Source organism: Passer domesticus, chromosome 8 (genome assembly GCF_036417665.1).
Source record: "Passer domesticus isolate bPasDom1 chromosome 8, bPasDom1.hap1, whole genome shotgun sequence".
Classification (NCBI taxonomy): domain Eukaryota; kingdom Metazoa; phylum Chordata; class Aves; order Passeriformes; family Passeridae; genus Passer; species Passer domesticus.
The window spans coordinates 6,907,164-6,924,604 of record NC_087481.1 but is presented as its reverse complement, the minus strand read 5'-3'; the positions used below and the strand labels follow the sequence as shown (position 1 = coordinate 6,924,604).

General features: G+C 56.6%; 1 protein-coding gene across 1 annotated transcript in view; it reads right to left on the bottom strand.

The window, feature by feature from the left end:
- LOC135305560 (zinc finger protein 418-like) overlaps positions 1–17,441 on the bottom strand; it is a 409,899-nt gene that overhangs the window by 286,318 nt on the left and 106,140 nt on the right. Inside the window, exon 5 of the mRNA XM_064429294.1 lies at positions 7,922–7,928. Coding sequence (XP_064285364.1) covers positions 7,922–7,928 — 7 coding nt within the window. The remainder of the gene's footprint in view (positions 1–7,921; positions 7,929–17,441) is intronic.

Genomic DNA, 17,441 nt, shown 5'->3' with positions numbered 1-17,441 from the left:
AGGCTGTTCAAGAGCTGGAATGTCACAGGCAGAGACAGGGGCTCCATGGACACCTCCCAGGGGTTTCTGGGGAAGGTAAAGAGCTGTGTGCTCAGAGGCAGTCACAGCCATTCCATGGTGACATCCCAGGGCACCTTGGGCTGCAAAGGCATCCATCTGTCACAGGCACTCATGGGGGCTCCCCGGTGACATTCCAGGAGTCCCCAGGCTGCCAAAGAGCCGGGATGTCCCAGACACTCCCAGGGGTTCCTCTCATGGGCAGAGTGGGAGCTTCAGGCAAAAGCTTTATTTCTTTATTGGAGAAACTCCTGCTGAGTCATGAGATGGAGAAATGACAACAGCCACCATGGATCCTCAAACCCCTGCAGGCGTCCTAGGCTTCTAAAATTCCTTCTAAGAGAGGAGACTGGAAGCAGCTGGATCCAATCCCAGCCCCAGACTTTTTCAAAGGTGTAAAAGATTGGACAGGTGAAATTGAACATTAATGCAATTTGTCCCACAGGATTTAACAATGGAATACCAGATAAATTTCTATTAATACAGCTCGGATTGCTTCTGATCATGACTAGAAGAAAGAACTTAACTACAGTTATTTACTCCACAGTACAGGACCTATAACAATTATTAGAATATTCTGCTCTAGGAAGCAATTTTGAAGTCAACAGGGCCTGGCTGGAGTTGTTGGAGCCCATTGCAGGCAGAGCCTCCTGCTCCAGCAGGAACTGCCTTTCCTGTGCCAGGAGCAGGGCAGGTCCCGCTGCAGGAAAAGCCCCAGGCCAGCCCCAGCACAGGGAAGGGCTCGGGCACAAGGGCAGAGTGCCGTGCTGGGAGCTGTGCCAGGCAGAGCCTGAGGCACCAAAGGCACCTTGGCAGCAGCAGCTGCTTGCAGGCCATGGCCAGAAGCTTCCCTTGGCAGCCCGGCCTGGTGGCCAGCACTGCAGAGCTGCTGCCTCAGGGCTCATTTCTGGCTGGGCTCTGAAAAGCCACTTCTGCTCCAGGAGGCTGCCTGGGAAGCCATTTGCCCCAGCACCTTGGGGACAAGATATGAATGAGAAAACTCTTCATGCCAGCAGAGACAAGGCAGGGGCAGAGGAAAGGGGAGAGCCAGGCCCAGGGCACAGGGCTGCCATGGTGATGGCTGTGAGGTCACTGCCCCTGCAGCAGCCTGGCTGCCCTCAGCAGACATTCTGGCCAGAAGTGTTGTGAGGGCACCCAGCACATCAGAGAACCCACACAACAGGAATTCTGTTCTTGGGGATGAGAGGGGGTTTCATTGGGTCAGGTTGCACAAAGCTGCTGATCTTGGAGTATTGCTGTGATAGGGAATCCACTTCTCTGGAAAAAGTTGCAGTTTTGTGCCACTCTCATCATTGTAAAATATTTCCTCCTTTTAACAAATGTAAATCCACCCTCATTCAGTTTAAAGATACTGACCCTTGTTCTGTCACTTCAAGATTTGGGAGAAAATAACTTTGACCACTATTTTTCCATTTTCACAGATCTTGGTGAGAATCCAAAAATCTCCCAAGATGGGGTTTGGAGGCCTCATCACATAAGCAGCCGGGAGAGGCTGATGGCTCTGGGCTCAGTGGTGTGGAGACTGAAGACAGAACAGGAATAGCCTGGGAGGGATTGAAGGGTGGTTTCAGAGAGGCTGGCATTTTTCTTTACTGCATAAAACAGCCAGAGAAAGAAATAATGGCACCAAGGGTGTGGAGTGTCCCTACCCCAGGAGGCAGGGATTCTACCCAGACAGCCACCATCGGGCGAGGGGCGTGATTTAAAGAAGATTCCCCTCCTCCACCCTGTGGGTTGTGCCCTTTCAAGCCCAGGAAAAGATACTCCACCCCATCTGGTCAAAAAAGGAATGGCCTCACAATGTCCTTTTTTTTCTGTACCCTCATTAGTTTATGTTCTACTGCAATGTCTCCAGCTTAGATTTTTTCCTTGATTGTCCTCCTTGATCCACCCCTTTGCAGTCCCCTGCTCCTCCTGCTATTTGACCACAATCCTAAACGCCACCCCTAAACCCATGACCCCACCGCCTCATTTCTTGTCTTGGTCCCTGGCACAATAAAGGATCCTGGGTTTTTCTAAACCAAGGCCCGTCCTGTTGCTCTCCTTTCCCTGTTGGTCATTGGTGGCTGCCTGAGGTCTGAGACTTAGGGGCCTGGGGTGGGTTTCATTCCATTTGCTGTGGCAAAATGCAACACAAGGGCAGCTGGGAGATCCAGACTGGACATGAGGAGAAAGGAATTCCCCTCCCAGGGCAGGGCTGTGGTGCAACACATCCCCCAGAAGGAACCTGGAGCAGCCCAAGGCTTTGTGTGGGCAGGCAGAGGCAGGCAGGAGGCAGAGTTGCCAGCAAAGGAAGGGGCCAGCCAGGTGGGGCAGCCGGGGGATGACGACAGCCTGCAGGGACAGAGGCGCAGGGCAGGGACACCGTAGGACAGCCTGGGCTGCACAGGGCACAGGGATGGGCAGCAGCTGCAAGGCCCTGACAGAGCCAACTTGGGCAGACACAAAGAGCACCAAAGCCCCAGAGGGTCATTAAAGTCCTGCTGCTGTGTCTGTGCTGCTGAGCTGGGCCGGGCTCCTGGCCCAGAGGCAGCTCCTGGCAAGGGCAGCGCTGCAGAGAGACAGCTCTGGCCAGGAGCAGCTCCTGGGCACAGCCCAGCAGGGCTGGGGCACTGCCAGGGCAGCTCAGGGACACCAGCAGGGCACAGCCAGAGCTGACAGGGGCTCAGCACTGGCAGGGGCTGGGGGATGTCCCAGAGGGGGCTGTGTCACAGCGGCACCTCCGTGGCTGTGTCATGGAGGCACAGGGCAGCTGTGATGTCAGCAAGGGGCTGTGTGACAGCACAGAGTGGGCTGTGTGAGGTCACAGGGTGGGCTGTGACATCACAGAGTTTGTTGTGTGAGGTCACTGAGCAGCTACAGCATCCTAGAGGGGACTGTGTGACAACACAGAGCAGGCTGTGACATCATGGAGTAGGGTATGAGGCCATAGAGCAGATCCGGACGTAACAGCTGGTGGCTCTGTGACATCAGCGAGTGGGTTGTGACATCACTAGGTGGCTGTGTAACATCATAGAGAAGACTGTGACATCACAGAACAGACTGTGACATCCCAAAGCAACTTTCTGACATCACAGATTCTTCTGGGACATCACAATGCAGCTGCATGACATTCCTGGGAGACATCCCAGAACTGGCTCTGTGACAAAACAAGGGTGCTGTATGACATCCCAGAGTGGGCTGTGACATCACAGGTGGCTGTGTTACATCATAGGGTCCTCTGTGACATCACAGGATGCTGTATGAGATCACAGGTGGCTGTGTGACATCCGAGGGGCTGTGTGACATCACAGGGTGACAGCTTGTCCCTGCTCAGCAGCCTGGCGGGGGCCGCCCCATGGTGCTGCCCTTGGCATTGCACATCCCCACATGCCAGAGCCCATCCCGGGAAGAGCCCTGAGCAAGGAGGGAGGGACAGGATCTGCCTGGCCAGGGGCTGGGGCTCAGGCCTTGGCCCTTTGCATTCCTGAAACACATCCAGGTTTGCTCAGCACCAGAGACACCTTTGCCTTGTTTGTCCCCAGCTGTCATCACTGCCTGCAGTGTTCTGCTTTATCTGGAACCTGGGGACACTTTCTCAGTTGTGTCTCTCAGTGGGACCCATTAAAACTTCAAGAAAGTTCAGTGCTTAAATTTAACTTCGAGTTTTAGAGAAGTTCTTTGAAGACTCTCTCAGGGACTAAGTCTGATGTAAACAACACCAAAGCCCTGAGAGAGTCATTAAAGTTTTCCTAGTCCAATTATGGAGAAATATTTCAAAGAGCTTGTAAGACATACACATGCCTATTTTAAAGGGTTTATTTTATTACATTTCTCTTTAGATCAGAGGTGATTGCAGCATTCTGTGATTGATATTGACCCAGGGTCTCTCCTCAGGAGCTCTGGCCTGCTCAGAGAAGCTGTGCCTTGAGCTCTGACCCAGTGTGGACAACCTTGCTCCACATTCCCCAGCCCCATCCTTTCTGTCCTCACTCACCTGGGACCTGCTGTGCTTGTAGAGCTGGCTGCACTCAGCCTAAGAGGGGTTTTCCCTTTTTGAAGCAATCTCAAACTCCTGAGTTTCCCCACTGAACACAGACACACTCCTCAGGTGTCTATCAGCCCAAGGTGCCACCAAAACCACTGCAGAGCTGCCCTGGGCCAGCTGTGAGGGTGGATCATCAGCCCAAGCTGCACTGGGCCACTGCAAGGGGCTGTGGCCATGGACACTGCCCTGACCCCACTGCTGGGTTTGGCTGCCACGGCAACCCTGAGAAATTAAACTGTGCTTGGAACACTGGGGAGGACTGGGACATACTGGGGAGCACTGGAACGCTGTGGGAGACACTGGGACATCCTGGGAGTGACACTGGGAAGAACTTGGACAAGTTGGGAACACAGGGAATGCTGAGGGGCAATCTGGGCAGAATGAGTTGGACTGCAAGGGTACACACTGGGACATACTGGGAGTGGTACTGGGGGATACTAGAGAAAACTGGGGATACTGGGAACATTGTGGGGAGGACTGGGGGACACTAGAGCATACTATGCATGGCACAGGGGGGAACTGGGAAGGACTGGGAATGTACTCATGGGTATTGGGAGGTACTGAAGGGGCACAGGGGCTGTACTGGGAATAAACTGGGCTGTACTGGGAGGGACTGGAGAGGGTGAATGGGCTGTTCCCGCCTCCACTGCCTCCCATTTGCCGAGGCTCCCGCCCATCAAAACCTGCTGCCAATCAGCGCCGGTCTGGGACTGTCGAAGGCGGTGCCTGGTGTCAGTGCCATATTTTCTATTTTCCATACAACTCCCGCCATGCCATGCGGCCCGATAGCGCCCCACTGGAGCTGGGACTACAACGCCCGTCATGCCCCGCGCTCCACAGACCCCACCCCGGTATCCGCCCCCATCTGTTCCTTAAGTATCCCCAGACACTCCAGGATCCCTCAGTGCCCCTCAGAGCCCATTCGGGACCCCTCAAAAGAGTCCCCGGATCCCCTGAGTGCTCCCAGCCCCACAGATGCCCGGTACAGCCACTTCTGGGAATTCATCTCCTCTCATCCCCGCGGCCCCAGAGCCCCCATAGCACAGCCCCGCACCTAAAACTCGTGCCGTGCCCCGTGCCCTGTGCCCTAAAGAGCCCAGTTGGAGCTCCCCAAGCGCCCCCCAGGTATTCCCGAACCATTTACGTTCCCCCCGAGGACCTCAAGTCGCGGCTCAGGCCCTGAAATGTCACCCCAAGTGCCTTCCTGAACCCCCAAACGCCACGGTCCAGCCACTTCCGGGACTACAGCTCCCATCATGCTCCGCGGCGCAGGTACAGCGCTCTTCGAGCCGGGACTTCATCTCCCGTCATGCCCCGCCATCACCAAAAGCCATTGCAGCTGCGCCTACAACTCCCATCACCCCCCGCGCCCCAGAGAGCCCCGTTCGAGCTCCCCAAGGGCTCGACCAGACCCCGAAGGGCCCCAAATTCCCCTCCCTGACCTCCAAGGGCCGCCCTGGACCCCCAAGTGCTCCCCCGGACCCAGAAATGTCCCTCAGAATCCCTGAGTGCCCCTCCAAGTGCCCACCTGGCTCCCCTAAGTGTCATCTATACCCTCAAGTTCTTTCTTAATTCCCTCCCCAGACCCACAACTGCCTCAAATGTGCCCCAGAAATGTCTCTCTGGACACCAAAAGGCTCTCCCATGCCCCTGTCTGAGAAAAAGATGATAAAAACGATGACAAAATGACGGGACATATTACTAATTACCATAAAGAGGAAGAAATAACTAGCCAATAGATCTTCATTAATTAAGGAAGGGGAATGTGCTACATAGAACCAAAGAACATTAATGTTCTTGGCTACTAAAAAAGTATAGATTTTTTATGCAAATATAAAAACTAGGTAAGAAAAACCGCTCTTAATATTATAAATGAAAATAAATATATACATAATTTAACAATCACAAAAAATAATGTGTTACAGAATAAAACAAAAGAATAAATTACAGAAACATTTTTGGATATTTTGGGATGTCAGTCCCAGGTGGGTTATGACGGACATGGTGAGGGAGGGGGTGAAGAGCAGGTTGTCCAAAAAGGGTCAGCCCAAAAAGGGCTCATTCGTCTCCATGCCCAGACCTCCTAAAAAGACATTCAGCATCAAGATCACTTGAGGAATGCTTCTATCACCTCTTCTCTGCAATGAAAAATAAAAACCAAACTCACATATGTGATTAAAAAACCAAAAATCAGGAGGTGCACTTTGACATCTTCCTCCTTAACAGAACTCCAAACTGACTCCAATCACTGCAGAAGCCCTGGAGACTTGAAGACAATTGAAGGGAGACAAAGAGCTCCCCAGGGCTTTCTGTGTTTTAATCAGCCCCACGGTGGATTTGGGGCTGGGTCCAGGAGCCTCAGGCACTGAGAGAAGGATGAAGAAGCTGCTCAAGGAGTCAGCAGCAAAACTCCAAGTGCCTTGGAGCATGGCTGGGCCCCAGTGAGGGCAGGGAGTGCCAAAGGCTCCCCAGGACTGGTGAGAGCAGATCCTTGAGGCCAGGAGTGCAGGGAGCCCAAGGCTCTGGGCAGGGAACTGCAATACTGAGCAAGGCCTGGGCTGGCTGGGGGAAGCAGAAAGGCCAAGCCCTGAGCCCAGCCTGGGCCAGCAGGGCCTGTCCCTCACGGGTGGCTCGGGGCTCTCTGTGGGGCAGGGGGATGTGAGGGGCAGCAAGGACAAATGCCATCAACCTGCAGCCCCTGCCAGCCTGGCCAGGGAGGCCGAGGGAGAGCCAAAGTGCAGCCCCTGCCAGGAAAGTTCGTGCTGTGGGGCCTCCAGAGGCGCTGCCCGAGCCCAGGGCACAAAGGCCTGGGTGCCTGTGGCCCTGCCAGCCCTGCCCAGCCCTCGGCCATCTGTCCTGCAGGCTGTGCCCCCTGTGCGTGCTGCTCCTGTGCCCTGGCCGGCTGCACTCGCCCCTCTCGCTGTGCCCCAGCATTTCTCAGCCAGCGTTTCTGTGCCCTCCCTGGGCTCCCTGCACCCAGCGCTGCCGGCTCCTGGCACACAGAGCCGGCCATGGCCCAGCCTCACACTGCCACACCTCAAGCTAAACAATTCCAGTCTGGCTGGGATTTTGCTTTCTCCTCAGCTCCAGCCTGAACCTTCCAAGCTGCACTTTGGGGAGGTTTCCTGCAATACCCACTCGCAAGGAAAGCTCTGTCTCCTGCTGTTCATGAACAGAGAAGGGCTGGTGGGAGAAGTGCTGGTCAGAGGCTCTTTAGGGCACAGTCACCATGAAATTATTGACTTTTTAAATATTCTGTAAAAGAAGGAGGGGCATCAATAAATCTTCTACACTGGACTTTTAAGGGCAGACTTTGGCCTGTTGAGGATGCAGATTTGGGGAGTACCAAATCAGTTATTGATTTTTTTAAAAAAACAGCCCTTAAAAACAATTAGTTCCAGGAAGGATGGAAACACTTCAAAAAAGAAATCTTGAAGGGGCAAGAGTAGGCTGCCCCCTTTGTGCAGAAAGATGACCCAGAGGGGGAAATGACTGGCCTGGCTGGGCATGGAGCTTTTCAAGGAAAAGGGGGATTAAAAAGGGATTAAAAAGGATATTTCTAGGGATTAAAAAGAGGGTGCAGCACCTTTGGACATAGAGGCAGGTAAATCAAGAAATGTTTAAGGATGTTGTTAGGTCATGCAGAAAGAAAATTAGAGAGGTAAAAGCTCAGTTAGGACTTAACTTGGATACTTCTGTGAAGGTTAATTATTATGTTTTTATAGGTACGTTAATGTCAAAAGGAGGGGTAAGGACAACCTGCATTTCTTACTGTGAGGGATATGATTACCAAAGATGAAGAATGGGCTGAGGTACTTCACCCCTTCTTTGCCTCAGTTTTCAACAATAAGACAGGCCATCCTCAGGACAAGTGTTCTCCTGAGCTGGTAGATGGGCACAGGGAGCAGAACAGCCCCTGGAATCCAGGAGGAAGCAGCTGGGGACCTGCTGAGCCACTCAGGTGCTCACAGGTGTCTCTGGGAGCAGATGGGATCCATCCTAGAGGGATGAGGGAGCTGGTGGATGATCTCCCCAAGCTGCTCTCCATCATTTACCATCAGTCCTGGATCAGCAGGGAGGTCCCAGAGGAGTGGAGGTGCCAATGTGAGCCCATCCCCAAGAAGGGCTGGAAGGAGGATCTGGGGAACTCCAGGCCTGTCAGCCTGATTTGGGTGCTTGGCAAGGTTATGGAACAGATCACCTTGAGAGCCATCACAGGGCGCCCACAGGATGGCCGAGACATCAGAGCCAGCCAGCGTGGATTTCAGTATCTGCATTGTTGGTCTGGCTGAGGGGATTGAGTCCAGCATCGGCAAATTTGCAGATGACACCAAGCTGGGTGTGAGTGTGGTTGTGCTGGAGGACAGGAGGGCTCTGCAGAGGGACCTGGACAGGCTGGATCCAGGGCCCAAAACCAACAAGTTGAGGTTGAACAAGTCCCAGTGCCGGGTCCTGCACTTTGGCCACAACAACCCCTGCAGCACTACAGGCTGGGGACAGAGTGGCTGGACAGCAGCCAGGCAGAAAGGGACCTGCAGGGACTGATGGACAGCAGGCTGGACATGAGGCAGCAGTGTGCCCAGGTGGGCAAGAAGGCCAATGGCTCCTGGCCTGGATCAGGAATGGTGTGGCCAGCGGGAGCAGGGCAGTGATTCTTCCCCTGTGCTCAGCACTGGTTGGGCAGCACCTCAAGTGTTGTGTCCAGTTCTGGGCCCCCCAATTTAGGAAGGACATGGAGGGACTGGATCATGTCCAGAGAAGGGCAACAAGGCTGATGAGTGGTCTGCAGCACATGTCCTGTGAGAAGCAGGTGAGAGAACTGAGTTCATTTATCCTCCCCTGAAGAGGAGGCGTCAGGGAGACAAGGCAGTGTCAGGGCACAGGTTGGACTTGATGATCTCCAAGGACTTTTCCAACCTTACTGATTCTGGGATTCTCTGAAACCACCCTTAGAGCAGTTGCACGAAGAGCCCTGGGCCTCCTCTTCAGAAGCTCCAGCAGCCCAGGTGCCTCACCTTGTCCTGCCAGCCCCAAAGCCCATCCTGTCAGTCCTGCAGAGCCTCTGCAGCTCCTCCTCATTGCCCACAACAGGGAGCCCCACAGGCAGACACAGCAGCCCAGATGTGCCCCCCTGGCCTGGGGTGCCTCTGGCAAGGGAGCAGCACCAGGCACTGCAGGAGTCTGCAGACAATTCCTGCAGCACTTGGAGGATGATCCTGCTGCGCAAGGGATGTTCCCATGGTGCCAAGTCAGGAACTGCAATGGGGAGTGGGGCCAGAGAGGAAAGGGCAAACAGGAATGGGCTGTTTGCAGGGGTGGGAACAGGGGTGGGCAAGAGGAAGATATTTGTACGAGGGAAGAGTAACGAAAGCAGAGGTGAAGCCAAGGAAATGCTGAGTGCAGTTTGGGGGTGGCTGCCAGACAGATCTGGCTCTGAGCAACAGCGTCTGCAGTGGCACAGGAAACTCCCAGCTGATGGGAACAAACTTTCTGGCTGACTGCAGAGGCCAGGACAAAGCTGAGTGGTTTCCCTGGAGTCCCCCAGACCTTGCTGGCCCCAGGGGCTGATGGCATTTGTGCTCCCTCAGGTTCATGTCCCCACAGCAGCAGCATGGGGGTGCTCCTGCCTGCTCTGTGCAATGCAAACAGGGGCTCCTGAGCCAGTGCTGCCGTGGCTGTGCCTGCAAGGATGCGGCACCTGTGTGAGCTAGGGGAGAGGCCAGGGCTGCAGAGGGGGGATGTTGTTGGCAGCTCCATCAGGACGCTCTGGGACGCTGCCCTGGGCTGTGCAGCACACTGGGGATGGATCAGCCCCTGCTCTGCTGCTCCTTCCCGTCTCCCCCAGGGCCCTTGCAGAGCCCCAGCCATGCTGTTTGCCCCCAGCCTGCCCACGGCCAGCCTGGGGCTGCTCACCCTGGGGCTTTTCTGTGCTGAGCATTGGCCTGGCCATGTTCTTGAGAGAGCCTGGGCAAGGAGCCTGGAGCCCCCAGGCCCTGGCCTGAGGCGTCAGCGCTGCCCCAGCAGTGCCCATGGCCTGTCCCTGCTGCAGCCCCGGCACTGCCACCCCCAGGACTGTGCCCGGCCCCGAGAGCACTCAGGCCCTGCAGCAACACCAGGGCCACCAGGGCAGCGGGGCAGGGCCACGGCAGCAGCACTGCCAACACCAAGTGCTGCTGCTGCTGCTGGGCACAGCTGCTGTGCCAGCACTGATCTGCCCCAGCTCTGCACACAGACATTGCTGCTGCAGCTCCAGAGAAGGCAACAAAAGGGCATCTCTGCAGAAAACTCTGCTGGGAGATCCTTTAGTTCTTTTAAAGCCACTGAGAGCACAGCTCCTCATTGTCACAGTCTGCGGCCACGGTGAATGTGTAGAGTGACAAAGTCAGAAATAGCAGAAACAATGATCTAGATTTAGGAAGAATATTAAAAAAAAAAAAAAAAAAGACAGGGAAATCAAAGAACCAAACCAGCAGAACTATCAAAAATTAATTTTGTTACAAGTGATTTGCAGAAATTGGCAATCAGTTTAATGCTTCCTAAGATGTCCAGTCATCAGTCTCCACACTGCAGCCTTGAGCTCCTGGTTCCTCAGGCTGTAGATGAGGGGATTCAGGGCTGGAGGCACCACCGAATACAGAACTGACACCAACAGATCCAGGGATGGGGAGGAAATGGAGGAGGGTTTCAGGCAGGCAGATACTGCAGTGCTGAGAAATGCATTTCTCCTGCATTTTTCCTTTTCAGATTCTTTCAGTCATCTCCTGAGAGGTGCAGATTGTTCTGGTGCTTTTCATGAACTGATTGTACTCTTGATTTAGATGGAGATTTTAGAAATGATTTCAGATGTAGAAGAATCTGAAGTGAGCACAGAAACAAACTCCCTCTGTCAGCCCATTTTCATCTTCTAGATCACTTTCAAGATGTCCTTGGGGGTGTTGGAATGATGATCACACAGCTCTCCACTTCTGGCTGCAGGCTCTGCAGATTGTTTCTCTGCATTCAGTCAGGCTTGCATTCCCCAGGAGTTCTTGGTAGCCTGTCATGTTTTCTTAGGGTAGAACAGTAACAATGAAAACCTTACCAATGGCACAACTGCCCAGCCCACAAGGAAAAGAAAAGAACAAGCTGCAAAATTCTTCAAATATTTGTCCTGCTTTGCTGCAAGTGTTGTGCTGCACACACAGTGTGGAAAGCTGCAGTTGGTGGCACACCTTGTGACAGAAGCTGCACCTCGTTCTCCGGGAAAGGTTCATGGAAAAAGCAAACAGGACTGAGGAGAAGTTTCTGGAAAAACTGAAAGAGCTTTTAAGAAATTAAATAAAAATTGAAACAATTCAAGACGTTTTTCTTGATTTATTTTTATGCTCCCCTTTTCCATCTTGCACTAGTTGTCCATCCCATTAATTCCAAACAGATCTCACTTCTAAGATCCATGAGTTGGCAAGTTTTAGACATTTTAAGATACCATGACCTACACACAGTTTGGCTTCCCCTGTTTTTCTTGGAAAGCAATGCTGGAGAGGTAAGTGCAGTGTTTGGGTCAGGTACAAATTCTGCATTCAGGGAACACGCTCTGAGAGTGTTTGACCCTCAGCAGGTACAATGCACAGCAGCGACCGAGGGGATTCCTGAGCCACTGTGCAGGAGTCCAGACTCTGGCTCTTGGCTGAACTCGGCAAAGTTCCCGTGTTTGGACAGGCTCAGGGGCTGCCCTCGGGGAACGTGGGGCTCGAGGCGGGGGCGAGCGGGCAACGGACAAAAGGACACGGGGACAAACGGCCCCGGAGCTTCAGTTGCAGCAGCGGCGGCAGCAGCGGCGGCAGCAGCAGCGGCAGCAGCGTCAGCGAGAGAAGAAACTTCAGATTCCCTTCTCCTCTCCCTCTCCCGCTTCCCCGTACCTGTCCCGCTCTCCCTTTCCCGGTCTCCCCTCCTCTCCCCGCCTCCCTCTCCCCGTGCCGGGCCGGGCCATGCCCCTGGCCCGCCCCCGGCCCCGGGCGGGGCTGCCCCGTGCCCGCCCCCGGCCGTCCCACCGAGGTCTGGTCCCAGCCCGGCTCTGGCCGTGCTGGCGGTGGCGCTGCTGGGCGGGGTTCAGTGCCTGGGGCGGCATCGCCGGCTTTTGGCTCCGCCTGGCCCGACCCCGGCCCCGGCCCCGGCCCCGGCCCCGACCCCGACCCCGACCCCGGCCCCGGCCCCGGCCCCGGCTCCTCCCGGGGCCCGCGGAGGACACAGGCGGCCCCGCCGCTCCCGCCGTCTCCGCTGCGGCTTGGCCGGCGCCTGCTCCGCCGCTCGGCAGCGCGGCCTCCGGCCCCGAGCCGCCGCTGTCCCGTTGCAGGGAGCGAACGCCGGGGGATGGCCGGGCCGGGGCGGGTGAGGGGCGCTCGGGGGCCGTTGCTGGCCCCGGGCCGAGCGCTGACAGCCGCGTCCCGCCCGCAGGGAAGGCGCAGCAGCGCCTGAAGGAGCGGTACCGGCTGGGCTCGCTGCTGGGCCGGGGCGGATTCGGCAGCGTCTTCGCAGCAACGCGGCTCTCGGACGGCGCCCCGGTGAGCGGCGGGGCCGGCGGCGGGCGCAGGAGGAGGGGGTGGAGGAGGAGGAGCAGGGCGGAGGAGGCGGGAGGAGGATGGCCCTGGGCAGGGTGGACAGTGAGCTGAGCCCTGTTCTGCACTTGGCTTGCAGGTAGCCATCAAGAGGGTGCCATGGTACTGCGTCCATCACTGGGGTGAGCTGGTGAGTGAGCGAGGTGCTGTGCTGGGCAGGGATGAGCCGAGGCCCGGCAGGGTGGGAGCCGCCAGGACGCCTCGAGGGAGAGCGGGCATGGGGCCATCGCAGGGTGCAGAGCATCCCGGGCTGGCTGAGGGCTTCCTGACCCCCGGCACGGCATCAGGCCCACTGACAGCATCGTGCTCCTCCCGCAGCCCGACGGCACCAGCGCTCCCCTGGAGATTGTCCTGCTGGACAAGGTGTCCAGTGGCTTCTCCGGTGTGGTCCAGCTGCTGGAGTGGGTTGAGCTCCACAATGACATCTTCATGGTGCTGGAGCGGCCGGAGCACTGTCAGGACCTGCACCATTTCATTCGGGCACGGGGCTTCCTGTCCGAGGGGGTGGCGCGGCAGCTGTTCCGGCAGGTGCTGGAGGCCGTGTGGCACTGCACCAGCTGCGGGGTCCTGCACCGCGACATCAAACCAGAGAACATCCTGGTTGACCTGGCCACCGGGCAAGCCAAACTGATTGATTTCGGCTGTGGCACCTACCTGCAAGAGACAGCCTACACTCACTTTGCAGGTGAGCCTACCCAGGGCTGTGCTCCCGCTCCTGGCATCTCATGGCCCAAGATCTCACAGCCCAAGCTGGCTGTGGCAGCAGGGATTCTCCCTTTTGCTGCCACTCAGGGGACTGAATCTGCAGCTGAGTTGCTTTAGAGCAGGGCTGGGTGGGGAGCCATCTTCCAGCCCTGCTGGCAGCCTTTGCCCACCACTGTGCCCAGGACTGGGGCTGGGCTGGGGCAGCCAGCCTGACAAAAACAGCCGTGGGTGGGGGTAGCAGAGAGGGAGGTCAGAACCTGTGCCCCAGCCGGTTTGTGTGCAGGCAAGAGGAAGAAGGGCTTGGACTGCTCCACTTGCCCTGTTTGTCTTGCCTTTATAATATGTTTGGGGCAGTGCAGGCAGGGAGAATGAGGGCATGGTTTTTCCCCAGCACGCAGTGGGTATTTCCTTTGCATGTCACGGTCAGGCCTAGCCAGGGCTTCCACTGTCCCCTTCCCACACCAGTGGCTTCTTTTGCAATCCCAAGTTTGTACACCAGTCCCAGATGCTGGTGAGAGGACAGTGGTCACCCTGTGTGCCACTGATGCAGCCCCCGCCCGCTCAGGGATGCTGGGGCCAGGCTCTGGGAGCAGCAGCATCCCCCTGATGAACTCCATCTCTATTCCACAGGAACACCATCCTACAGCCCCCCGGAATGGACCCGCTTTGGCTGGTACCATGGCGAGCCAGCTACCATCTGGTCCCTGGGCATCCTGCTGCACGAGATGGTCTGTGGGAAGATGCCTTTCAGGAGGGGCTGGAACTTCAGCTGGGGCCAGCTCTCACTGCCACAACGGCTCTCTCCAGGTGAATCCTCTTCTCTGGGCATGGGTGCAATACCAGTGCTGGGAGACAGCAGCGGGCTCGGGAGCATCCCGCTCTGGCAGCTGCTGAGGAGGTGGCACATGTCCTGCTCTCCCCCAAAACCAAGAATTGATGGGAAAGTTCAGGCCCAGCTCTGAGCGCATCCAGCATGGCCTGGGCATGGGAATAGTGGGGCAAAGCAGACAGGAGCCTTCTCCAGCTGACGGGCAGTTTCTGGTTTCTCTCCCCAGAGTGCCAAAATCTGATTGGGTGGTGTTTATCCATGCACCCCTTGGCCAGACCCTCATTAGAAGAGGTGTTCTGTCATCCTTGGATGCAGGATATTCATCTGCCCTAGAAGAAGGGAGAGAGCCACAGGCACACTGTGCTGCAGGGCCCTGGTATGTTACAGCTGCACACATGCCTTGGCAATGAGAAGCAAAGAAAGCCAGCCCGTGTCACTGCACCAGGGTCATGGGATGGGAACACGCAGCCCTTGTGCTGGAGCTGAGCTGCTCTGCCCAGCCCTGGTGGCCACCATCCAAGCAGGTTTTGCTTGTCCTGGTTCCCTGACAGCTGGGGCCCTGGGCAGAGCCCTGACAGCCTGGTCTCACCCCAGGGAAGGAGAAGGAGCCCCCAGAGAAGCTGTACCGGGTGGGGCTGCTGCTGCAGGAGACAGCGAGGATGACATCAAGGATGACATGAAGGATGACAACCTCTTCCTCAACCTGGCCACCAGCAGTTGAAGGTGATGCACTTTGATTGTGGCACCTTCTTCAAAGCCAAACTCCACAGGGAATTTGCAGATGAGTCCACACCTGGGGAAATGCTCCCAGATTTGGGCATTGCCCAGCCTGGCTGGGAAGCAAAGGTTCCCCCTTTGCTGAGGCAGATGCAGCTGATCCTTCAGTCAGCTGCCCAGCTGCTTTTGGCAGGGCTGGGGGCATGGGCTGGGGTGGGTACGAAATGGGAGTGGGCTCCTGGCCCTGCCAACAGCCCCCAGCACCCACCGTGCCCCAGCCTGGGGCAGCCAGCCCGACACAAACAAACCCCCGTGGTGGGAGCAGAGGTGGGACTCCCAAATCTGTGCGCAGGTGCTTTGCTGTGCAGGCAAGGAAGGGCTTGGGCAGCTCCACTGCCCTTGTTTGCTTTGGGATCACCGTTACTGTGGGGGGCAGTGCAGGGGGAAGGGAGAAAACCTGGGCTTTGCTCACACATGGCTGGGTTTTTCCCTGGCATGTAGAGGTTGGGCCTTCCTCAAGGCCCTGACGGAGCTAAGAGTTTTGACCTTTCTTCTTCTTTTCCCTTTTTGTCTCTAACCTCTTTTCAACAATTTGTTTGTTTTTTCTAGAGGAAGCATTCTAAGTGGTCCAGTCTGGATCAGGAAGTGCTTGGGACCAGCTGCAGCGTGGATGGGCCGTGCCCTTGGAGCAGGCTGAGGACATCGTTTGGGACCAGCTTTTCTTCCAGCCATGGATGGCATGAGGTGGGTCCCCGTGTGCTTGGGGGGGTGGGCTCAGAGCTTTTGGGAGATGGCAGCGAGCACAGGAGCATCCTGCTCTGGGCAGCTGCTGAGCAGGTGGATGTGCCATGGCTGGCTGCAGGCTGGGCACATGTCCTGCCCTCCTGCCCTGCTCCCAAAGGCAGCACTGATGGGCAGCTCTGGGCACTGCTCTGGGCACAGCCAGCATGGCCTGGGCACCACGGGCAGCTGGGACAAGGGGACCGGAGCCCTCAGCTGACGGGCAGTTTCTGCTTTCTCTCCTTGCAGCTGGGCTCTGTGGATGCTGAGGCTGCTCTGGGCTCTGCCAGGGCTCTGCTGGAGCTCAGCACCGGGCCGGAATCAGCCAAAGAAGAAATGGTGTCACCTGCAGCACAGACTTGCTTGAGCATTTTGGCAACACAGCTCAAGTTTGCAGAGTGACACCTCCCAAAAATTAAACTTGTTCAATACCTTCTGAAATCAAATCAATCTGGGATGACTCCAAATGACATTTTTCAGCTTGCTCAAGCTGTAGCTCAGCCCTTCTCTGAACAGTTCTCTCCCCCAGCTGCCTTTTACTTCTCAACTGCTCCCTTTTTTCCCCCAGTGAATTCCCAGCCCGTTGCTGTCTCCATCACTTGCTGGCCTTCCTTGTTGCCCCTGACCACAAGGAGGGCTGAGCCCCAGATTTAGGGACTCATGCTGTCACTGGCTGAGGAGCAGCAATGTTTCAGAGGTCCAGTGGCATTTTAGTGTCATTCAGAGCCACTCTCCAGCCCTCAGCTCTCCTCACTGCTGAGTTCCCACTCCCTTCATCCTTGCAGCAGGATGAGCTCTGTGAATCCCCTTGAGCCTCCCCACTCTTCCCAGCCCACGCAGCCACCTCAGTGAGGCTGAAGCTGAAGCTTCTCTGTCTCCTCTGGCACTCCAGTCCAGTCCCCTGTGTGGGGAGGCCCAGCCCCAGAGCACAGCACACAGCAGTGCAGTCCGGGCTGGAGCAGCTGCCCTGCAGCCCTGGCTTGGCTGTTTGTGGCAGCTGAATGCTGCCTGTTTCCAGCTGTCCCTGCAGGATGGCCCCAGGGCAGAGCCCAGCCGGGCTCCCACTGCAGCCCCTGGAGCTTGGGGCAGACAGTGCTCCCAGAGCTGAGGTTCATGGGGAGCACCCGGAGCTGTGCCTTGCACTCTGTTGCTGTGTGTCACAGCGCAGGCTGGCTTGTACTGTGTGACGGTACCAGCCCCTGGTGTGACTGACAGGGCCTCGCCCAGTCACATCTCTCCCAAGGCTGCAGCATTTCACTGCCCAGAATCTGAAGGGGCGTAGAGATCAGACCCATGACATTTTCCAGACTGGGTTTTTCAAAGGCTCTTTATAATGAAGGGCTTGAGAATAAGCGCTCTCTGTTTGCAGAGATGAAAATCAGGGTGAGTGGTCTCTTTGTCTCCAACCCACTGCCACCCCCGGGCCAACGTTAGAGCCACCCAGTCCCTCACCCACCCGCCTTGTGCCTTCCCACTGCCTTGTCCTGTCAGGGCTTCTGCTGCCCCTCATCCCTTCATGGCCTCGTCCCCTCAGGGTCTCCCCCAGCCCGGCCAAGCTGCCCGGCAGCAGCGCCGCAGCCCTCCAGGAGCTCCAGAGGAGCCCCATCCAGAGGCACCTGGGAGCCCTCAGCAATGCAGCCAGCAGCACACAGGCAGGAGGACACAGATGGCGGTTCCTGCCTGGGACAGGGCTTGTGGCCATCTCCAGGCA